The sequence below is a fragment of the Chiloscyllium punctatum genome, chromosome 35 (assembly GCF_047496795.1).
Source record: "Chiloscyllium punctatum isolate Juve2018m chromosome 35, sChiPun1.3, whole genome shotgun sequence".
NCBI classification, from domain to species: Eukaryota; Metazoa; Chordata; class Chondrichthyes; order Orectolobiformes; family Hemiscylliidae; genus Chiloscyllium; species Chiloscyllium punctatum.
The window spans coordinates 5,030,931-5,056,062 of NC_092773.1; the positions used below are offsets into that span (position 1 = coordinate 5,030,931).

Genomic DNA, 25,132 nt, shown 5'->3' on the forward strand with positions numbered 1-25,132 from the left:
CTTATCTATCCTTAGCTCCATTTGCTTGCCCAACACGACCTCTTCCATGGGGATGATTGATTCCGGGTCCTCACCTATCTTTGTCTATTTGTAATTAAAAACAGATTAAAATTTAGAAGTTTATGAACCTTACAATCAAATGCCTAGCTGATCAGACTCAAAGAAACAAAACGTTGTCCTCTTATCCTGTCATTTCAGGCAGTGATTTTCTTTTTAAATCACTGATACCGCCATAGCCGCACGTGAAGCTGGAGATCAGATCTCAAATACAATTATGAAACTGCATTGCTCGTTTGTTATTTCAGTGAAATCTCATCTCCAGATAGCTTGTTCAATTTCTCAATCTGACATCTGTGAAACTACGCTAGTTGGCTGCTTGGTAAAAAGGCGATCACTGAGGCATATGCAATTGTTCAGTCTCCGACCTTGCCACACAGTCGCTCTCCCACTCTCTCTCTCTCCTCCTTTTTAAAGTAGCTTTGTTTTTGATTTTTATTAAAAAATTTCATAAACAATGCAAAGCTTGTAAACACAGCAACTATTACCCCAAGGAAGTGAGTAAATCCAGCTGAGCCCTAAGAAAAAAACTGCAAAACTAAGAGCATCGCTCACAGCCACGGTCCTCTCCATCCGCAATTCTGGCTACAGGTCATTTTAGCATAACACATGTTTCGTTAATGCAAATTCGCTATCACCCAATTGCTGAATTGGGGACACTGTTCCTAAAGCATTAACTTTTAAACATGTGTTGGCCATATCACAATTACATTGCCCACACTCTTAAGCGCTGTTTCTAAAATGCAATTTTTCTACAATGCAAGGTTACACAAGAACACAACCATCACGGTATAGAGGAACTACTGTATCATCAACTTTCAAGGTCTCTCTGAACACAGGATGGGCCCTGAGGGACTGGAGGATTGCAAAGGTAAAACTGTTGGCTTAGAAACAGACAAAGGCTAACCCAGGAAACTAATGCTGTCAATAATGGAAAAACTGACAGACGCCATAATACTGACAAAGTAATATTCAGTTAGTACTCAAAGTCAACATGGCTTTGTCAAGGGTTGGTCACGTTTGACAAATTCATTTGCGTGCTTTGAGACAGGAAATGGATGAGAGTAGTGCCGTAAATGTTGTATATTTGACTTTCAGAAAGCATTTGAAATAGTAGCATATGGCAGGTTGGTTAGCAAATTAGGAATGTTTGCAATGAATGGGTCCTTAGCAACATGGTTTAGAAGTTGGCTAAAAGATACCATCGGTATAGATGGATATTTTCCGGTTTGGAGACAGGTTGAAAGTGGTGTCCCCCAGGGATTGGCTTTGGGACCCTTGCTTTTAATGATTTATAGAAATGATCTGGAGATGGGTGTTGAAGCAAAAATCTCTAAATTTACAAATGATACCAAGTTAAGGAGAATAGTGAATTGTGAGGATAACACCGAGCGACTTCTGAGGAACATTGACAAGTGGCCAAATGGTCTCCCACCTGGCAGATGAAGTTCAATGCAGAGAAATGTGAAGTCATGCATTTTGGTAAAAGAAACATGAAGAGACAACACAGGCTAATGGTACAACTCTGAGGGGAGTACAGGAACACAGGGAATCCACATGCATAATACAGTGAAGGTGGCCAGGCAAGTTGAAACAGTTATCAAGAAGGCTTATTCAACCCTTGGGTTCACAAATAGAGGCATAGTGTATAAAAGCAAGGAAGTGATGCTACACCTCTTTAAAAAGAAACCATTGGTCAGCTCACATTGAGAGTATTGTGTTCAATTCTGGGCACCTTAGTAAAGGAAAGATGTTAAAGCCCTGGAGAGAGTGCAAAGGAGATTGGATAGAATGATACCATGAATGAGGGATTTTAGATACATTGAAAGATTAGAGATATTGGGCTTATTCTCCTTGGAGCAGAGAAGATTAAGAGGAGACCTTACTGAGATATTCAAAATTGTGAACAATTTTGATTGGGTAAATAATGACTATGACCAGCTAGCATATCAGTAATTTTGTGTCACAATTTCAAGATCATCAGCAAGAGACTGGGAGTTAGGGGAGGACAAACTCACTTTATTCACTGTGATAAGTTGGAATGCACCATCAGGGAGACTATTCGAGTTAATTTCAAAAGACATGAATTCAGAGGGCTGGAGAATGGGACTACCTGGGTAGCTTTTTCAGGAGTGGATTCAGACACTCTGGGCTGAATGGTCTCCTTTTGTACTCTAAAATTCCATGATTCTATCTTCAAATGACATGGAAGTGACCATGCAGTGAGACTGACAACATCCAATCCACAGTCAGCCCCTCACTTGCCTTGCGTCCAAGGATCTGGTTAATGGCAGCACTTTCCTTTAGTGTGCACTCGGCCACGACTTTGGCCCGCATCTCCTTCATGTACAACATGAAGGCGTTCAGGGGCTTCTTGATGTGAGGCTTCCTCTTCTCATCTTCCTTCTTCACCATCAGGGGCTTCCTGAAATGAGTCACGTTTTGGAAGAACAAACCAAGAATGGAGATTCAGATTTATCACAAAAGCCCCCTCCCAAGCTCCACCTGTGCTTCCCAACTCCTGTAAGAGCAAGACTAAGCCCAGAGAACACAAATCCAATGGAGCAAGCTCCTTTCCAGCTGCAAGCAATACACAATCCAATATCTCAGGCAGCCTTTGCCAGGCATGGCAGTGAAGATCGAAACCTTGCTCATATCTGGCCTCGATATCACACCTCCTCCCATTGTCAAGCCCCCAAATCAAGACCAACAGCCAAACCAGATGCAAATTTTTCATTTTACTGCTTAAGCTCAGAAGGAACAACCATTAGAAAGGAACTTACGGGGTTTCGCTGGGACTGGGCTGACTGTGAAGCTGCTCCTGTTTGATCCCTGTTGTTATAGCTGGATGAGGAATTCCAGTTGCATGAGAGGAATGTGGTGGTGGAGCCATGTGTGGGGAAAACCTTCCAAAGAAGAAGCAACAGTCAAGAAGATCCATGGACAAAGGACCGTGGCAGGTGACCAGAACAGCACCCTCCATTGGTCAGTACATGCAGCTCATTCAACTAGACTTTCAATTACTGCTTGGTCAGTAGCAAGGCATCGATGCAACAGACAATTAACAGAACCAGGAGAGTATGAAAATCATTTTTTTTCTTGCTTTTCTCAGCTGTGTCACCATATCCAATCCTCCCCTCCAAACCCACACCACCCAGTCACTGTGAGAGCAAAATCACATCTGTCAAATTTATTACAGAGCTGAACATAAGCAGGCTGGATAAAGAAAACCAGAGGTAGTGCACTCCAGTTGTCATAAGATGTTTAAGATGGTGTTACATGAAAGGTGATTTCCCGGAGTTAAAAGATCATGGTGTTGGGGGTAGTATGCCTGCATGGAGAGAGGAATGGCTGACTGGACACAGAGTTGGGATAAATCATTGATTTCCGGTGACTAAAACTGTAACTACAGAGTGCCACAGTGGGCAGTGATGGACTCTTGACAATTCACAGCCAAAATGAATCAGATGGATGAAGAGACAAACTGTTGGCGGATCTGTCAACAATATCAAAATAGGTAGTGAAGCAATTTGAGTGAAGATACAAGGAGTCTAGACAGGGATACAGATATGTTAAATGAGTGGGAAAGGTGCAGAGAGGGACCAAGGAAGACAGGAAGATCAGAAGTGTTTGGAATTGTACTCTGCTTTGGTGAAGCACCCACAGTTTGAAGAAAGCTTTTGGTTTCCAGAATTGACTAAAGCCTAATGTCCAAGACAAAATTCCTGAAGAATGGAGATCATTTCGAACTAGGTTACCTCAGTGTAAGGGTTTTAGTTTGAAAGGTCCAGACCAGAAGTATTTGGCTGTAACCCTGAAGGATTCATTTGAAGTTAAGAAAGAAGTTAAGAAAAGCTCAGTTGTATCGAGTCATCATAAGGAAGAGACTATCAAATTCATCAGAAATTGAAACCACCATTAAAATAAGCCCTACAGGAGTGAGAGAGAAGGGAATTCACTCTGGTATGAGTACTGTTGGGATGAGTGGAATTGTATTTCAATGAGTGTCATGTGTTCCAACACCTTTAAAGCTTGTGTTCTATGTGAACAATTGGCTTAATCAACTTCATCTTTGTTCCTTTTCAAAAGGAAACTTCTGTTTTCTTGTTAAAACCAAATCTGTAGCATTGTATGCTAGTATTTCACTGAAAGACATAAATTTGGAACAGGAGTAGGCCACTCATTCTCTTGAGCCTGCTCCAACATTCAACAAGATTATGGCTGATCTGATTTTAAACTTAACTCAACATTTCTGCATATCCCGGCAACTTCTCATCCTCTTGGCCTACCTCTGCCTTAAAAATATTGAAAGACTCTGCGTACTTTTGGAAAGGAATCCAAAAACAGGGGCCGCAAATATAAAATGTATCCACATCTCTCTTTTAGATGAGTGATCGCTTATTTTTAAACGATCACCCCTAGTTTGAGAGGCCACCTCATTAAAACAAAAAACAAAACATAATCCATCACATTTTAGTCTGGGATTACTTGTCCAGTAATAACCTCAGCTGGTTGGAGGTGATAAAGAGCTACACTGTCAGGTGGACACTAGCGGACACTATTCTGTTCTGATGGGACACTCAAAGCAGCAGGGAAAATAGAGGGTACAGAACCTTCCACAGACCTGGACATTGAAGCATTGACGGTCAGTGCAGTGTGGTAGGAGGGCCGGAAGCTTCCTGCTGCAATCGGATAGAGCGGTGGACTTTGCCTGCGACACAAGAAGCTCAGTGAACAACCTGAAATCACATCCGCCAACCCAACACAAAAAAAACAGGTGACAGGTCACAAAAGGAAAACCACCAATCCCCAGCCATTCAATAGTCACTTCCCACTTCTTTCAACCAACTGCCAGGGATCAGTTCCTGCCATCCACTCAATTGCTCAGCCACAATCACATCACCCACTACCCAATGTTCAAATATGTTCCGGTGCAGCCAACACCACCTCGACATTCCAGACAACGCAGAGCTTCATTTACAGATAAAGCACATCGGGTCCAAAGGCTACTCCAACTGCTCAATTAAAATCATCACTGAATTGGGGCAAACTTTTGTGGTGTTCCACATTCTAGATTCATACAATCCCTACAGTGTGGAAATAGGCCACCTGAACCAACAAGTCCACATTGACCTTCCAAAGTGTATCCCACGCAGACCCATTCCACTCCCCTGTAACTCTACGCTTACCCCTGACTAATGCACTTAACCTATAACATCCCTGAATACTATGGGCAATTCAGCATGGCCAGTTCATCTAACCTGCACATAGAGTCATTGAGATGTACAGCATGGAAACAGACCCTTCGGTCCAACCTGTCCATGCCGACCAGATATCCCAACCCAATCGAATCCCACCTACCAGCACCCGGCCCATATCCCTCCAAACCCTTCCTATTCATATACCCATCCACATGCCTCTTAAATATTGCAATTGTACAAGGCTCCACCACTTCCTCTGGCAGCTCATTCCATACATGTACCACCATCTGTGTGAAAAAGTTGCCACTTAAGTCTCTTTTACATCTTCCTCCCCCTCACCCCAAACCTATGCCCTCTAGTTCGGGACTCCCTGACCCCAGGGAAAAGACTTTGCCTATTTACCCTATCCATGCCCCTCATAATTTTGTAAACCTCTATAAGGTCACCCCTCAGTCTGTGACGCTCCAGGGAAAACAGCCCCAGCCTGTTCCGCCTCTCCCTCTAGATCAGATCCTCCAACCCTGGCAGCATCCTTGTAACTCTTTTCTGAACCCTTTCAAGTTTCACAACATGTTTCCAATAGAAGGAGACCAGAATTGCACGCAATATTCCAACAGTGGCCTAACCAATGTCCTATCCAGCCGCAACATGACCTCCCAACGCCTGTACTCAATACTCTGACCAATAAAGGAAAGCATACAAAATGCCTTCTTCACTATCCTTATCTACCTGTGACTCCACTTTCAAGGAGCTATGAACCTGCACTCCAAGGTCTCTTTGTTCACCAACACTCCCTCGGACCTTACCATTCAGTGTATAAGTCCTGTTAAGACTTGCTTTCCCAAAATGCAGCAACTCGCATTTATCTGAATTACTCATACGTGAGGAATAAGAGAATGATCAAGGAGAAGGGAGGGCCGATCAGGGATAGCGGAGGCAACTTGTGCGTGGAGTCAGAGCAGATAGGGGAAATCTATCTGCTTTGGTTTTCACCAAAAGAAATTGTTGTAAATGAAAACTTAGAGGAGCAGGAATAGAGGAGCTGGACCAGATCAAGGTTGATGAAGTTGATGTGCTAGAAACTTTGGAAACATTAAGATTGATAAGTCCCCAGGGCCAGACCAGATTTATCCTAGGCTGCTCCGGGAAGCGAGAAAGGAGGTTGTTAAGCCGCTGGCAAGGATGTTTGCCTCCTCACTCTCCACAGGAGTTGTACCGGAGGATTGGAAGGAGGCGAATGTTGTTCCTCTTTTCAAGGAGGGTAATAGGGAAATCCCTGACAATTAAAGGCAAGTCAGTCTTACATCTGTGGTCAGGAAAGTCTTGGAAAGAATTCTGAGGGATAGAATTTATGACTATTTAGCAAAGCATAGTGTGATTAAAGGCAGTCAGCATGGCTTTGTGAGGGGTAGGTCATGCCTCACAAATCTTATTGAGTTCTTTGAGGAGGTGTCAAGACAGGTTAACGACAGTCGAGCAGTGGATGCGGTGTGTGTGGACTCCAGCAAGGCATTTGATAAGGTTCCCCGTGGTAGGCTCATTCATAAAGTCAGGAAGTATGGGATATAGGGGGATTTGGCTACCCGGATTCAGAATTGACTGGCTGACAGAAGGCAGAGAGTGGCTGTAGATGGAAAGTATTCTGCCTGGAGGTCATCGTTGAGTGGGGTCCCACAGGGCTCTGTTCTTGGGCCTCTGTTCTTTGTAGTTTTTATAAATGACTTTGATGACGAGGTTGAGGGGTGGGTTAGTAAATTTGCAAATGACATAAAGGTTAGAGATGTCGTCAATAGTATAGAGGGCTACTGCAGGCTGCAGCGCGACATAGACAGGATGCAGAGCTGGGCTGAGAAATGGCAGATGAAGTTCAACCTGGATAAATGCGAAGTGATGCATTTTGGATGGTTGAACCCGAATGCTGAATATAGGATTAAAGACAGGATTCTTGGCAGTGTGGAGGAACAGAGGGAGATGGGTGTGCAAGTACATAGATCCCTCAAAGTTGCCACCCAAGTGGATAGGGTTGTTAAGAAAGCATATGGTGTTTAGGCTTTCATTAACAGGGGGGTTGAGTTTAAGAACCGTGACGTTTTGCTGCAGCTCTACAAGTCCCTGGTGAGACCACACTTGGAATATTGTGTCCAATTCTGGTCACCCTACTATAGGAAAGAGCCTTTGAAGAGGATGCAAAGAAGGTTTACCAGGATGCTGCCTGGACTGGAGGGCTTGCCTTATGAAGAGAGGTTGAATAAGCTCGGACTTTCTCTCTGGAGAGAAGGAGGAAGAGAGGAGACCTGATCGAGGTATACAAAATAATGACAGGAATAGATAGAGCCAATAGCCAGAGACTTGTCCCCAGGACAGGATTGACTGGTACAAGAAGTCATAGTTTGAAGATATCAGAAGGAAAGTATAAGAGGTAGGTTCTTTATGCAGAGAGTTGTGAATGCATGGAATGTGTTGCCAGTTGGGGTGGTGGAAGCAGAGTCATTAAGGACATTTAAGCGACTGCTGGACATGTACATGGATAGCAGTGAGTTGAGGGGTGTGTAGATTAAGTTACTATATTTTACATGAGGATTAAACCTTGGCACAACATCGTGGGCAAAGGGCCTGTTCTGTGCTGTACTTTCCATGTTAAACTCCATCTGCCACTTCTCAGCCCATTAGCCCATCCTGTTGTAATCTGAGGTAATCCTCTTCGCTGTCCACTATACCTCCAATTTTGGTGTCATCTGCAAACTTACTTACTGTATCTCTTATGCTCGCATCCAAATCATTTATGTAAATGACAAAGTTGAGGACCCAGCACCGATCCTTGTGGCACTCCACTGGTGACAGGCCTCCAGTCTGAAAAACAACCCTCCACCACCACCCTCTGTCTTCTACCTTTGAGCCAGTTCTGTATCCAAATGGCTAGTTCTCCCTGTATTCCATGAGATCTAAACTTGTTAATCAGTCTCCCATGGGGAACCTTGTCAAACGCCTTACTGAAGTCCATATAGATCATGTCCACTGCTCTGCCCTCATCAATCCTCTTTGTTACTTCTTCAAAAAACTCAATCAAGTTTGTGAAACATGATTTCCCACACACAAAGCCATGCTGACTATCCCTAATCAGTCCTTGCCTTTTCAAATACATATACATCCTGTTCCTCAGGATTCCCTCCAACAACTTGCCCATCACCGACATCGGGCTCACCGGTCTATAGTTCCCTGGCTTTCCCTTACCACCCTTCTTAAACAGTGGCACCACATTAGCTAACCTCCAGTCTTCTGGCACCTCACCTGTGACTATCGATGATACAAATATCTCAGCAAGAGGCCCAGCAATCACTTCTCTCGCTTCCCACAGAGTTCTCGGGTACACTCGATCAGGTCCAGTGAGAAGAAACCAAAGCGCCTGGAGGAAACACACGCAGACACGGGGAGAATGTGCAAACTCTACACAGTCGCCAGAGGCTGGAATCAAACCTGGGTCCCCAGCACTGTGAGGTAGCAGTGCTGACCACTCAGCCACCGTGCCGTTCTGATTGTGTCCTTGCACCAACTCTTATTCTCACACTATGAAGTGATCCACCAAACACTCCCAGAAGAGGTACAGCACCTGGTTAGATAAAGATTAAATTTCCCCACACAGGGTCAGCACAGAGTTGGATACCTGCCTCTACTCTTCTCAGTTGAAATTAAAGCATCCTCTGCACTGTCCCTTCAAATACTCCCAGGACAGTTACAGCAAGGGATTTGATACAGAGTAAAACTTCTATACTGTTTCCATCAAACAATCCCAGGACTGGTGTTGCATAGGGTTAAATACAGAGTAAAGCTTCATCTACAACGTCCCCATCAAATAATCCCAGGTCAGACTGTAACTATCACGCTTTTCTGTCTTTCAACACTCCCAGAGCAGATATAGCACTCAGCCAGATACTGATGAAGCTCTCTTGACTCTTTTAAAGAGAAAGTAAATTTCCCTTGGCAGTATCCCCATCCAACACTCCCAAGGACAGGACAGAACACGGTTAGATAGAGTAAAGCTGCCACGACAGCTGCCTCCACACTGTTCTCATCAAAGGCTTCCAGGATAGGTATAGCTTAATTTTTATTTGGTATTCATTTACAGACTGAGGGCGTCATTGTCTAGGCCAGCATTTAATGCCCTTCTCTACTTGCCCCTCAGAACGCTGTGGGTCTGGAGTCACATGTAGGCCAAACCAGGAAAGGATGGCAAATTCTTCCCTAAAGGGCATTAGTGAACCAGAGAGGTTTTTCCCACAACCGACAATGGTTTCAATGTCATCATTAGACTATTAAAAACAGATTTTTATTGACTTCAGATGCCAAGATCTGCCACAGTGGGATTCGAACCAGAGTCCCTAGAACATTACCTGGGTCTCGAGATTAACAGTCCAGTAACCCTACCATGAGGTTATCACCTCCCTTGCAGACTTAATACAGACTCAAACTCAATCTACTCCGTTAAACTGACAGTAAAGATCTCTTGTATCCATCAAACACTCCCAATGCAGGGACAGCATGGTGTGCAAATTTCTTTCTTCGTGTCTCTATTATTTTTCAATGTGCTTTGCACGGAATGCAGTACTATGCTCTCTAATATTGATGATATTGAAGTAAATTTGCTCTCAGTCAATTTTACACACAGCAACTTGGCAACATCAAACTAATCTGTTTTCTTGACTTTAGCCCTAACGCAAGACACCCTGAATCTCAGTCCACTATTGGCCACTGAATCGTTCACATCCACCTGAATGGTCAGATGGGTACCTCAGTTGAACATCTACAAACACCTCGTCACTTCACAGAAAACAATACAGCACAGGAACAGGCCCTTCGGTCCACCAAGTCTGTGCCAATGCATGATGCCTTTCTCAATTAAAAACCTTTTGCCTTTATGCCGTCCATATCCCTTTATTCCCTGCCATTTCATGTATCTATCGAGATGCCTCTTCCACCTCCGCTGGAAGTATATTGCAGGCACTCACCATGTTCTGTGTAAAAACAAAACTTGCCTCTCACATCATTTTTTAAACACTTATCCTATTTTACCTGAAACTCAAGTCCTCAGTAATTATGAGAGTCCAACCATCTGCTTTATCCATAACTCAAATAGTTTTGCAAATTTCTATCTGATCATCCCTCATCCTTCAATGTTCAAGTGAAAACAAACCAAGTCTCTCCTCATAGCGAATACCTTTAAACCAGGCAACCTGATTTCTTCACCTTCTACAAAGCCTCCACATGCTTCTTGTAAAGTGGCGACCAGAGCTTTATGCAATATTCCAAAGTTCTACACAGGTGCAACATTACATGCCAATTTTTATACTCTATCCCCTGACTGATAAAGGCAAGCATGCTATAAGCCTTCTTCAACATCTTATCCACTTGTGTAGTCACATTACAGAACTTTGGACATATGCATCTGGGTCCCTCTGTATGTTGGTGAGATGAAGGATTCTGCCATTTACTATATACTTCCCTCCTGCATTAGATATCCCAAAATGCATCATGTCCCATTTGACCAGATTACACTCCATCTGCCCAAGTTTCCAGCCTCTCTCTATCTTCCTCACCATCTGCAGTTCCCCAGTCCACAGGCCATCTGCATTCTCCTCCAAATCCTTTATGTATGTTTCAGCAATACAGGTCCCAGCACTGATCACTGCGGAACATCATTGGTCACAAGATTGCCAGTCAGAGAAATACCCTTCTATGACAAAACCAGTTCTCTACCCATCTTACCAGCTCACTGTGGATCTTATGTGATTTCATCTTTTGTATCACCCTGTCATAAAGGACCTTGTCAAAGGCCTTACTAAAGTTCAAATAAACAACATTTATCACCCTGCCCTTGTCAATCACCTTTGTCACTTCCTCAAAAAACTCAATCAAGTTTGTGAGACACAACCTTCCTCACAAAAAGCCATGCTGCCTACTGCCAGTAAGTACATGTCTTTCTAAATGTGAGTAAATCCTGTCACAAAGGATTACTCCAATAATTTCACGACCACTGATATAAGGCCCACCAGTCTGTAATTTCCAAAACAAAGGAACATCAGTGGCTATTCTGCGGTCCTCTGGGATTCTCCTGTGACTGAAGAGGAAACAACCATTTCACAAATGGCTCCAGCAATTCTTCACCTGCATCTCTCAGCATTTTGGGAGAGATTCCATCAGATCCTGGGGAATTAATGCTTTTTAAAACACTGCCTCCATTTTTAATATTGACATGCCCCAAAATATAAAATATATCCCTCCCGGGTCTCACCACCCACTATTTTCTTCTCTTTTGTGTATACTGATGAAAACACTTGTTGAGAACCTCACCTACTTCCTCCAACTCCATGCATAAATTCCCTTGAGTGGACTTGCCCTTCCCCTAGTCACCCTCTTGCTCCTTACTTATGTTCAAAACGCATTGGCAAACAGCATTAAGGAAAACCTCAAGGACATCTCATGACCCTTCTAATTCCTTGTTTGAGTTCTCTCCTGCGATCTTTATATTCTTCAAGGACTCTGTCTGTCTTCAGTTTCCTAAACCTTGGGAAAGTGCCTCCTTTTCTCTTTTAACTGAGAATTGAAAGATTCCAATATAGGCAGATGTGGATTTACTCTCAAACAGCTGTCGCCAATCTAAATTCCCCTATGTCCCTGTTTCATATTATGGTAGTTAGCCTTGTCCCAGGTTACTATTTTCACCTGAAGACTAGTCTTAACCTCAGCCATAATTAACTTAAAACTTATTAAATTATGGTCCCTGTTCACCAAGTGCTCCTCCACTGAAACTTCGATCACCTTGCCAGATTCGTTCCCCAATGCCAGGTACAGCCCCTTACCAAGTTGGCCAGATTACGTATTGTTTCAAAGAACTGCCCCATAACACTTAAAAACCTACCCCCATTCAGGCCCCAAGCTCTAAGCGAGTCCCAGTCAATGTCGTGAAAGTTAAAAATCACCCACTACACTGACCATGTTGTTTTCATATTTTTCCATAACCTGTTCACGCACCTGTCCCTCTATCACCTGCTAGCTGTTACAAGGCCTGTAGTACAATCCCAAAGTGATTGCACTCGACCTATTCGGGAGCTCTACTCAAAACGCCTTGCTGAATGAGCCCTCCAAAGTGTCCTTCCTCAGTAGCAGTGATATTCGCCCAAAGCAACTCCCCCACCTCCTCTACATTCTTCTCATATCTGAAATATTTAAGTCCCGGAAAGTAAAACTGCCAGTCTTGTCCCTGTCTCAACCAAAACAATATCACCAGGTTTCAAGAATGGGACTTGAATCCATGACTTTACGACTCAACGAAAGTGCTATTGGTTTGCCTGTAAAGCAGTTTGGAGTATCATGAAGTGATCCTGATGAAGATACCTCCTTCTCCCACCTAACAGGCATGTTGTCAGAGCTCCCCTTGTGTCACAGCAGACAGCCTACCAATTTGGACCATGACTCACAGCTGAATGCAAAGTTACTGAGGTTTTACGGTCAATGTCAGACTGTGTAACTGCCTGGAGGATTGAGCCATAATCAGACTGAGTAGTGAAGCAAGCTACAAGAGCCGAATGGCCTACTTCTGCTCCTGTTTTCTACTCTTCTTTGGAGATCACGTGTACCCGAGTGGGCACAGTGCCACAGGTAGGAGGATGGGACATGGCTATCATTTACACAACCCATTGCTGCAATTCCCAGAGCAAGACAAAAGATAACAGGGCTGCTGGAGGGAGGCAGGAAAGAGGAAGAACGTCTTACGGTGGCATGACCCAGCCCAGCGGGTGAGCGATCGGCCCCACGGTGCCTGGCGACAGCGGGTAGTACGGAGACAGTTCGGAGGGGTACGGAACCCGAGACAGTCCTGCAACAACGGGAAGAAAAGAGGAGAGAGTCATGATGGTGGTCAGAATTGCAGATCAGCTGAGATGAGGTCAGTGTAACTGCTCACCAGTCTTGGAGTTGAGTTCAGAGGACAGATGTGGGGTTGGGTTCCCAGGTGAGAAATATTCATTGTTGTAGGTGATGAGGGGAGTAAGAGGGTGCATGTGATGAGCATGCTGCACCAAAGGCAACCTGTTGGCCTACAGGAAATAAAAACACACACATCGCAGTCAGCAAGTTTCCACACGACTCCCCAATCCTCTTGGTTCACTGATAAGACATTTATCTCCTCACATTCCAGAATCCCCGATACGTTTAGTAACCAGCCTGGAATAAATAATATTCCAAGAGTAAACAAGGCTGAAGGGTGAGAGTTTTTAAAGATGGAAGTGGACTTTGAGGTGGCTCAAGGGGGAGTGGTGGGAGAGTGACAGGAAGGGTCACCTGTTACTCCACACCTTGCACCGGCCTTTCTTCTGTAAATCTGTATGCAATGATTCAACAACAATCTACTGAGCTCAGTCTGAAATAGTCAACAAAACCCTCATGTTTACTGCATTTTCGAGGAGATGATTCCAGAATTCCTGCAGTCCACCTGTGAAGAAGTTTTTCCTGACATCACCCCGCAATGGCCTGCCTCGAATTTAAAAATTTTTGTTTAATCTCATGTTCATAATTTTTCTGTATGCATCATGCCAAACATTTTTATTAAGTTCTCCTTTGAAAGGCTACACTAAAGGGATCACAAAGCTAATCTGTTCCGCTTAACCTCACCAAAGGAACACTTCTAGCTACAGTACTTTGCTTATAAACCTGCAGTGCTCACTTTCCAAGGCTAATACAGCTTTCCTGAGATGTGGAGCCAGAAATTAAGAATTTCTCCACTTGGCAACTAACAAGAGCTCTGTATAATCAAACTTACTTCCTCCCCTTCATATTCCGACACACTCGAAATGAAGACCAACATTCGCCTCACATTTTGATTATTTCTGTACTTGGACCTCTAAACAATTAACATTGCCTCAGTTACAACCATTTTGACTTTTTAAAAGTCATCTTTCTCAAGTCCAAACAGATAAATTCCAAATTTCTCTCCATTCAGTCCGCCTGCCATACTTTTACAGTGGGACCCCACTTCACTGAGAAATAATAGACTGCACTATTCAAGATGGTTGGCCCTTGGCTCACTGCCCAGCAAACTCTCCGAACATTTGATGTTACTCACAAGGTGGATGGGAGCTGGAGAGTCTTTGAGGCAGCTGGCAGTCTGGACGTCCAACAGGGGCCACTTCATCTGCAGATACTGGAAATATCAGAATGGAGTGAGAATATAGCCAATAGATCAAAATTGATGTCAGTCTTAACCAGACAGGAAACATTTCTCTCTCTCCCTGCATCACCATTTAACAATTCCAAACTAATCTCCACAGCCCTGCATAAATCCTAAACTAAATCTATTTCCTGGTCTTCTCCCCAAAGCCCTGTATCAATGCCAGTTCAGATACTTGAGCCCAGAATACATCAGACTCTCCCAGCACAGTATTGAAAGGGTGTCAGAGATATCAATTTTCAGACAAGATTTTAAATAAAGACCTTCTCTTTCCTCTGTTTAAACATAAAAGGATTCTCCATGAGCATCTGGAGCAGAGGAGAATTTCCCTCGTGTCCTGAGATAAGATTAATTCTTCAATGAGCAATTACTAAATCAGATTAGCCAGTCATCAGCTTACCGCCGTTTGAGAAGTATGTGCTCCACAATTTTCTCCTGAATTTCCAACATTACAGCAACTGTTACAGCTCAGATGTACTTGATGGTCATGAAACAATATGGGGTGCTCTGAGGTCATTTGAGATGCCTTATAAATACATGTTTTTCCTTTTCTCCTCACTGAGTGACGGCCCTGTATTACAGAGGGGAATCGTTCGCCTCTCCATGTTAAAAAAAAAAGAGACTTGCACTTTCATGACCAGTACACAGCCCTACAACCAGTGATGTACCATTCAAGTGTGGTCACTGCGGTCACGTATGATTTGGATGAAGGATAAGTATTGACCAGATGGAGTCTGTGAATTAGACTAGTCTTGAACGTGTGGTTGGGGAACTGGTGCAGGAAGCAAGGATTTAAGTTCTTGGATCACTGGGGTATATTTTGTGGTAAGCATAAATTCTACAAGAGAGACGGTTTGCACCTTAATAGGTTAGGGACCAGCATTCTGGCAGGCAGGTTTTCTACTGCAACACCACTACATTTAAACTAAGTAGCGGGGGGGAGGGAACAAACTGGATGTTTAAAAAGGAAATTGAAGGGAAAGTTAGAACAAGAGAAGTCAAGAAAGACAACTGTATCAATGAGGCAGAAAACTCGGAAAGGGATCATGCTGTAAGGTTGAGTGAAATAGGGGTTGATAGGAAGGGTGAGAGCAGTAACAAATTGAAAATACTATATATGAATGCACGAAGCATTAGACATAAGATGGATGAGCTTGAAGCTCTTTTGGAAATTGGCAGATACGATATTGTTGTGGGGATAACTGAGACATGGCTTCAAGTGGACAGGGCCTGGGAAATTAATATTCAAGGCTACACGTGCTATTATAAGGACAGGGAGACGGGCAGAGGGGGTGGGGTGGCCTTGTTGGTAAGGGATGATATTCAGTCCCTTGTGCGGGGGGGACCTAGAGTCAGGGGATGTAGAGTCAGTGTGGATAGAGCTGTGAAATACTAAGGGTAAAAAGACCCTCCTGGGAGTTGTCTACAGGCCCCCAAACAGTAGTCTGGATGTCGGATGTAAGTTGAATCAGGAGCTGAAATTGGCCTGTCGCAAAGATGTTACTACAGTTGTTATGGGGGATTTCAACATGCAGGTAGACTGGGAGAATCAGGATGGTATTGGACCTCAAGAAAGAGACTTTGTGGAGTGCCTCCGAGATGGATTCTTAGAACAGCTGGTGCTGGAGCCTACCAGGGAGAAGGCAATTCTGGATCTGGTATTGTGCAACGAACCAGAATTGGTCAGAGACCTCGAAGTGAAGGAGCCATTGGGAAGTAGTGACCATAATACAATAAGCTTCAATCTGCAATTTGAGAGGGAGAGGGTACAGTCGGAAGTGACAGTACTTCTTTTTTAATTTAGATTAGATTACATTACAGTGCGGAAACAGGCCCTTCGGCCCAACAAGTCCACATCGACCCGCCGAAGCGCAACCCACCCATACCCCTACATTTACCCCTTACCTAACACTACGGGCAATTTAGCGTGGCCAATTCACCTGACCTGCACATCTTTGGAGTGTGGGAGGAAACCGGAGCACCCGGAGGAAACCCACGCAGACACAGGGAGAACGTGCAAACTCCACACAGTTAGTCGCCTGAGGCAAGAATTGAACCCGGGTGTCTGGTGCTGTGAGGCAGCAGTGCTAACCACTGTGCCACCGTGCCGCCCATTCTGTTGAATAAAGGGAATTATGGAGCTATGAGGGAGGAGCTGGCCAAAGTTCAATGGTGCAATACCTTAGCAGGGATGACTGTGGAGGAACAATGGCGGATATTTCTGTGTATAATGCAGAAGTTGCAGGATCAGTTCATTCCTAAAAGGAAGAAAGATCCCAGGAGGAGGCATGGGCGGCCGTGGCTGACGAGGGAAGTTAAGAAACATATAAAAGTTAAAAGAGAAAAAGTATAACATAGCAAAGATAAGTGGGAAAACGGAGGACTGGCAAGCTTTTAAAGAACAACAGAGGATTACTAAGAAGGAACTACGCAGAGGGAAAATGAGGGACGAAGGAAAACGGGCCAATAATATAAAGGAGTGTAGTAAAAGCTTTTTTAGGTACGTGCAAGGCAAAAAAAATGGTTAGGACTAAAATTGGGCCCTTGAAGACAGAAACAGGGGAATATATTACGGGGAACAAAAAAATGGCAGAAGAATTAAATGGGTACTTCAGATCTGTGTTCACTGGGGAAGACACAAGCAATCTCCCTGAGGTAACAGTGACTGAAGGTCCTGAACTTAAGGGAATTTATATTTGCCAGGAATTGGTGTTGGAGAGACTGTTAGGTCTGAAGGTTGATAAGTCCCCGGGGCCTGATGGTCTACATCCTAGGGTACTGAAGGAGGTGGCTCGGGAAATCGTGGATGCGTTGGTGATTATTTTCCAGAGTTCGATAGATTCGGGATCAGTTCCTGAGGATTGGAGGGTGGCTAATGTTATAGCACTTTTTAAGAAAGGTGGGAGAGAGAAAGCAGGAAATTATAGACCAGTTAGTCTGACCTCAGTGATTGGAAAGATGCTGGAGTCAATTATAAAGGATGAAATTATTACATATCTGGATAGCAGTAACAGGATAGGTCAGAGTCAGCATGGATTTATGAAGGGGAAATCATGCTTGACTAATCTTCTTGAATTTTTTGAGAATGTAACTCTGAAGATGGACGAGGGAGATCCAGTAGATGTAGTGTACCTGGACTTTCAGAAAGCTTTTGATAAAGTCCCACACAGGAGGTTAGTGAGTAAAATTAGGGTGCATGGTATTGGGGGCAAAGTACTGACTTGGATTGAAAATTGGTTGGCTGACAGGAAACAAAGAGTAGTGATAAACAGCTCCCTTTCGGAATGGCAGGCGGTGACCAGTGGGGTACCGCAGGGATCAGTGCTGGGACCGCAGCTTTTTACAATATATGTTAATGATATAGAAGATGGTATCAGCAATAACATTGGCAAATTTGCTAATGATACAAAACTGGGTGGCAGGGTGAAATGTGAGGGGGATGTTAGGAGATTACAGGGTGACCTGGACAGGTTAGGTGAGTGGGCAGATGCAGTTTAGTGTAGATAAATGTGTGGTTATCCACTTTGGTGGCAAGAACAGGAAGGCAGATTACTACCTCAATGGAATCAATTTAGGTAAAGGGGCAGTACAGAGAGATCTGGGTGTTCTTGTACACCAGTCAATGAAGGCAAGCATGCAGGTACAGCAGGTAGTGAGAAGGCTAATAGCATGCTGGCCTTCATAACAAGAGGGATTGAGTATAGAAGCAAAGAGGTGCTTCTGCAGCTGTACAGGGCCCTGGTGAGACCACACCTGGAGTACTGTGTACAGTTCTGGTGTCCAAATTTGAGGAAAGACATTCTGGCTATTGAGGGAGTGCAGCGTAGGTTCACGAAGTCAATTCCTGGAATGGCGGGACTACCTTACGCTGAAAGACTGAAGCGACTGGGCTTGTATACCCTTGAGTTTAGAAGGCCGAGAGGGGATCTGATTGAGACATATAAGATTATGAAAGGATTGGACACTCTGGAGGCAGGAAACATATTTCCGCTGATGGGCGAGTGCCGAACCAGAGGACACAGCTTAAAAATACGGGATAGACCATTTAGGACAGAGATGAGGAGAAACTACTTCACCCAGAGAGTGGTGGGTGTGTGGAATGCTCTGCCCCAGAGGGCAGTGAAGGCCCAGTCTCTGGATTCATTTAAGAAAGAGTTGGATAGAGCTCTCAAGGATAGTGGAATCAAGGGTTATGGAGATAAGGCAGGAACAGGATATTGATTAAGAATGATCAGCCATGATCATATTGAATGGCAGTGCAGGCTCGAAGGGCTGAATGGCCTACTCCTGCACCAATTGTCTATTTCAACTCGGCAAGTCACCAGAACCAGAGAACATGACAATATTGAGGGAGGAAGGATGGAAATTGCACAGACACTAGCAATACTCTTCCAATTCTGCTCTCATGCAGGCATGAGGTCAGAGACATGGAGAACACCACTGTTACACCCTGACTCATAAACAGGTGAGAGGATATAAACAACAGTTCCAAGCCTGCTCACAAAACCTCACTGGTGAGAAAGCTTTGAGAAATGATCGTGTAGACAAATGTGAATGAATTAAGGAAATCCAGCGACTTGTTCAAGGAAACTCTCCTTTAAAATGCTTGGTTGAGTTTTTCGATGAAAGAAAATAGACAGCTCATGGGGGTAATATGCTTGATGTCAAAAATGCGAATTCCAATGGCATAAGAGACCCATGAGCCAAGTTGGAGTTCATGAAATAAAAGGTACAGTATTAATACACAAGCAGAGTCATAAAGCATGGAAACAGCCTCTTCAGTCCAACTTGTCCACGCTGACCAAGTTTCCCAAACTGAACACGTCCCAATTACCTGCACTCGGCCCGTATCCTCTAAACCTTTCCTATTCATGTACCTATCCATTAAAACAAAGGTAAACCCTCTTGCTTAATTTAAACCAGCAACACAAAAGATTTATCCCGTACAGTAACCTGTGAAAATTTGAGAAGCCGAGAACTATTTAAAGTTCAAATTAACAACTTTATTTTTTTTTTAAATGTCTAACAGAGAATAATTAACTAACAACTATTTACAATTCTTTCTCTAACCTATCTTTTACCTTCCTCTTCTACGATACTAGTCCGTTAAAACCCCCAATTAAGATTTACCAAAAGTTCAAATTTCAAAACCAGCCAGCAGTCGAATCTTCTCTTTATATCTTCCTCCGTCTTCTTTTCTTCTTCTGAGAGATTTCTCTTTCACAGTTCACTGCTTGATAAAGGTACCTTTAAGAGAGCTGTGTTTCGGGCAGTCTGCATGTGTTGGTGGCTTGGCCATTCTCTCTCGACTGTTCACGTTTTCCTGGTCTTATAACCCCAAAGCATTGGATTGTGTCATTGGCTTTTAATATTCTCCATATGCTAAATTCAAACTTGATTGGGAGTTTGGTATTTTTTGGGGTATAATTTAAACTGTTTGGCCTAATTTGAATTTGTTTTTGTCTCCAAGCAACCAGCTACATGAGCTGCTGGACCAAAAGGTTACATTGTATCTTGTTCAGAACACTTGGTGCGGTCAGGTATGTTCTGTGAGCTTTTAACTCTCGAAGTTACAGTACACTTCTACACCTTCATCACACTATCCAAATGTCTTTTGAATGTTGGAACCATACATGCATCTACCATTTCCTCCTGCAGTTCATTCCACATGTGACCCACCCTTTTTGTGAAAACATTGCCCCTCAAGGACCATTTAAAACTTTCTCCACTCAACTTAAAAATATGCCCCCTAGCTTTGAATTCACCCACCCTTGTGAAAAGATTATTTGCTATTCACTTTATCTTTGTCCCTCATGATTTTATAAATCTCAAAAAGGTCACCCCTCAACCTCCCTATAGCGGGATGACCACAACAGTATTCCAAAAGTGCCTCACCAACATCCTGTACAAACACAACATGACATCCCAACTCCTATCCTCAAAGGTTTGAGCAATGAAGGCAAGCATGCTAAACGACTTCTCAACCATCCTGTCTACCCATGAGGCAACTTTCAAAGAACTATGTCATGACCTCCCAGGACTCTTTTCAACAACACTTCCTCGGGCCCAACCATTAACTGAATAAGGTCTGCCCTTGTACATTTTACCAAAATGCAATGCCTCACATTTATCCAAATTAAACTCCAAATGTAGAGTTTGCACGTTCTCCCCGTCTCTGCGTGGGTTGCCTGCAGGTGCTCCAGTTTCCTCCCACTGTACAAAGATGTGCAGGGTAGGTGAATTGGTCATTCTAAAGTGCCCATAGTGTTCAGGGATGTGTAGGCTCGGTGCATTGGTTAGGGGGTAGAGTGGTAAGGGAATGGGTGGGATACTCTTTTGGAGGGCGGGGGGGGGGGTCAGTGTGGACTTGTTGGGCCAACTGGCTTATGATTCTATGATGAACCTGTGACTTGAGGAGTGCTGCCACCAATCCTCTTCCTCAGACATCTTTAATCACCCTGTTCATATATACTGTGACACACCTCTGGGGCAAGGGGGACCTGAACCTGGACTTCCTAGCTCAGAGGTAGGGACAATACCATGGCACCTTTAGATCCTATACCCATTTTCCATTTTTAATTCGGCATATTTGGTGCGCGAGAAATAGGCCCTACAACTATTGCCTGCATATCGCACAAATAATTTAAAGGGAGAGTCACTCAGCATAGCAGGTGGGAGCAAGATTGGGGAGGATCATTCAAAAAACAAAAGGTCACAGGGCATCTCCAAACTGCGATCCAACGTGACTGTCATACTACCTAATTCTGCAATCCCAACGGCTGCGTTTATGGTCTGTTGCATGATCGGTTGAACTGGAGGGGGAGGGGCAAGAAGCAACTCCGAACACAGACCACCAGAAGGTGGCAGCTCAGTTCCACACTCTGGGCTGGAAACAGAAAGGCGATTGTGATGCAGCCACTCACCACTACATACTTCAAATGTTTGTAACAAAAACAAACAGAGCAACTCGTCACTGACTCAAACCAGTTTGCAACTACTGATGGTGGGCCAGGCAATGTCAGGCAGACCATCAGCTTAACAGGGGATGGAGTGTGAACTGTGGGAGTGTCAAAAAGCAACAGGATATGCAACAGCATCACACAGAGTCTTGCATTTACTTTGGTATTCCAAGAAACACTCACTTAATGTAGTTAAATGCATTATAAAGGTGGCATAACTATGCTGTGCAGACAAGGAACCCAGAATTTAAACAATCATCCAGTAATCAACCTTCCCCAGATCCACTGCATAAAGGGACACCCAAAAACAGAGGCACTTATAACTGACTCCGCACACCTTGAACAATCAGAGTCACCCAATACAATCCATCATTCAATACCAAACCAAATGATAGCCAGAAATACAGACACAAATGAACCCGAGGGTGTGAGGGTCTTGACAGAGATCAGAGGACAGGATCCACATATTGTTCAACACCTTCTCTGCCCACTCACCATCGTAATAAAATATTCCTGTAAACTGCCTCTTTATCACATCTCTCCAATCCTACACCTTGCCAATCCCAACTGCTCAGCCACACTGGGAAGCAGATGCAATGCTGGCCTTTACATCGAGAGGACTGGAGTACAAAGGTGCAGAAGTTATGCCGCAGTTATACAAAACCCGGCTCAGACCCACTTCGTGTACGGTGAGCAAATCTGGGACTACACCTTAGGAAGGATCTACATGTATTGCTTTTTCAGGGAATACAGCAGCGGTAATAAGAGTGATACCAGGACTTCAGGGGTTAATTTGTGAGGAGAACATATCAACTTTGGCCTGTTTTCTCTCAAATGTACAAGGTAATCTGATTGCCGATTTCAAGATATTAACAGGAAAAGACAGGATAGATAAGGATAAATTATTTCCACTGGTTCGGTAATTCTACAACTAGTCTGAGAACTAGGGTCAAAACATTCAGGAGACATGTGAGGGAGCACTTCCACACCCCAAGGAAGTTTGCTGTTTGCAACTCTCTTCCTCAAACAGCAATGGGATGCAGGATCAGTTGTTAGTGTTAAACCTGAGATAGATAACTTCCTCCACTTACATTGTACACTGGCAAACAGACAGCCCATCCAATGCCTATTGTTAAAAAGCATGCCTGATTTTAGGAATGCACAGGGGAATGTTAAGTCAAGGGAAAAGACTAGGAAAGTTGGCAGGAATTGTCACAACCATTCAGGATCTGACAGCAAATCACTCCTCACTCGTCTCAAGTCATAAAAACAAGCCAGTCAGTCCAACTTTTCCACATACAATAACCCACTCATTCGCAGGTTTCAATCTAGTAAACCTCGTTGGGACTAACTCCAACGCATTTACATCATTCCTTAAATAAGGAGATCAAAACCGAATACAATATTCGAGATGTAGTCTCACCAGTACCCTACACAGGTGTAACAATAACATCCTAACTTTAATGTTCAATATGTTTTAAGAAAGAATAGAATCTATTCCTCTTCCCAATTACATGTTGGAACTGTGTAGTCACTGTTTGTGACTCATGAACTAGAAAACCTAGGATTATCTCTGCACCTTGGAATTCTACACTCATTACCTATTTAAACAATACTTTGCTTCAGTATTATTATTCCAGCCAAAGCAAACAACTTCATATTTTCCCATATTACACTTTGACAGGTTGAATGAGGAAACAACTATCTATCCATAACTGGTCTGCAACCTAGTCACCCTGCCAACATACTTTCCCACCTATTTTTGTTTAATCTGCAAATTGAGCCGTTATAACTTTTATCACCTCATCTAAGTTATTGATATAAACAGTGAATAGTTGAGACTTGAGCAGACCGCAGCGGGTGTCCAATCATCGTACCCTACCATTCATTTATACATCGACTCGGTTTTCTGTCAGCCAGCCAATTTTCTATCAATGTTAACATGTTACCCCGTACACCATGAGCTCCTACCTTCTACATCAGCGCAGTGCTCCCTCTGTAGTTGTGATACAACAATGCATCCTCAGGATCACAATGCGATCCCAGTCTGGATTACTTGCCAAGTTTCTGCAGCCGCAACTGAGGGGCATTTCCCACTTTACACTGAGCGGTCTAAACATCTTGCAATACTTTCCCCTGCCCTCCTCCAAACTCTTTCCAGTAACATAGCTGGGATGGACCCTACTTTGGACTGTTTCTCACTCAAAAAGGCCAAGACTATTCCAATGAAGACAGGAGTTCAAATCCCACAATGCCACAGAAATTGAAATCATTGAATTCAATGTAGAACAACAACAAAATGTTTGAAAAGCTGCCTATAAACCTAACACTTTGTCAAAGTCCAACCGGCTCATGATGTTCATCCCACAAGAAAATACTGTTATTTTTACTGGTGAAGTCTCAATCGGATTTTGAATTACAGGGTGAAACTAACTTGTCTGAAATAGCCTCAATTCTTGACAAAACAAAAGCAACAATGAGAATATATTTGGACAATGGGACACAGCATGCCAGGTCAAACTCTCAAAATCCTCCCTGCTAGCTTTCGGCAACTTCAGAGAACCAAGACATACTCAAATATTAGTCATACTCTGCTGAACATACCTTCCAGCTCAGGTCCCAAACCTCATGAGCATTAACTTGAAATACAAGCACAAAATGTGGAGATACTCAGCAAGGCATCTCTGGAGACAGAAAGTGAGTGACGGCATCAGTTGTGATGGATCATTTCTCTCTCCATTGATGCTGGCACATCTGCTGAGTACTGTCAACTTGTTCTGACCCTACTAGGCTCTACCACCATCCTGGATGTGTCCTTTCCCATCAACTTGACAGACTCACAGGAGGACAGCGTGAGCCCTCAGTATTGAATGACATTGGAGACTAATTGCATCAGGTCAGTGATGGACCTAGGATATGACCCACTGATGACCACCTTCCCTGATCACTCTGCTGCTGAATCTACTTGTACAAGATAATACATGGCTTAGAAAGGGTGGATGCTAGGAAATTGTTTCCGTTAGGTGAGGAGACTAGGACCCGTGGACACAGCCTTAGAATTAGAGGAGGTAAATTCAGAACAGAAATGCGGAGACACTTCTTCAGCCAGAGAGTGGTGGGTCTGTGGAATTCATTGCCGCAGAGTGCAGTGGAGGCCGGGACGCTAAATGTCTTCAAGGCAGAGATTGATAGATTCTTGTCGTCTCGGGGAATTAAGGGCTACGGGGAGAATGCGGGTAAGTGGAGTTGAAGTGCCTATTAGCCATGATTGAATGGCGGAGTGGACTCGATGGGCCGAATGGCCTTACTTCCACTCCTATGTCTTATGGTCTTACTTCAGAAGGTGACAGGACGACAAACACCCCATTCTCCCTCCACCACTGACTCTCAAAGGGTTGCAATGGTTCAAGGTAACAGTTTATCACTACCCTGTAAAGGGACACTAGAGATGGGCAATAAATGTTGGCCTAGCCAGAGACACCTGCATCCTGTGAGTGAACTAAAAAATGGCAGAGACCAACACAAGTACAAAAGCATTGGTAACCACACTCATAACATCACAGGAGGTAATTCATCTCATGTCCATATGTGGAGCAGTTTAAGCAATCCACTCTCTCTGCCCATGTCCTGCAAGTTTATTTTCCTCAAATATCTGTACATATTCCTTTTGAAGTCATGAATAGTCTCCATGTGCA

General features: G+C 43.8%; 1 protein-coding gene across 3 annotated transcripts in view; it reads right to left on the reverse strand.

Moving 5' to 3' along the window:
* LOC140459586 (transcription factor 7-like 2) overlaps window positions 1-25,132 on the reverse strand; it is a 50,349-nt gene that overhangs the window by 18,258 nt on the left and 6,959 nt on the right. Inside the window, exons 4-9 of one of the 3 annotated variants that reach the window (XM_072553832.1) lie at window positions 14,374-14,451; window positions 13,216-13,348; window positions 13,026-13,128; window positions 4,682-4,768; window positions 2,841-2,963; window positions 2,323-2,482 (exon numbers count right to left, since the gene is read on the reverse strand). In XM_072553832.1, coding sequence (XP_072409933.1) covers window positions 2,323-2,482; window positions 2,841-2,963; window positions 4,682-4,768; window positions 13,026-13,128; window positions 13,216-13,348; window positions 14,374-14,451 — 684 coding nt within the window. The remainder of the gene's footprint in view (window positions 1-2,322; window positions 2,483-2,840; window positions 2,964-4,681; window positions 4,769-13,025; window positions 13,129-13,215; window positions 13,349-14,373; window positions 14,452-25,132) is intronic. The other 2 variants (XM_072553834.1, XM_072553833.1) reach the window with 2 other exon arrangements.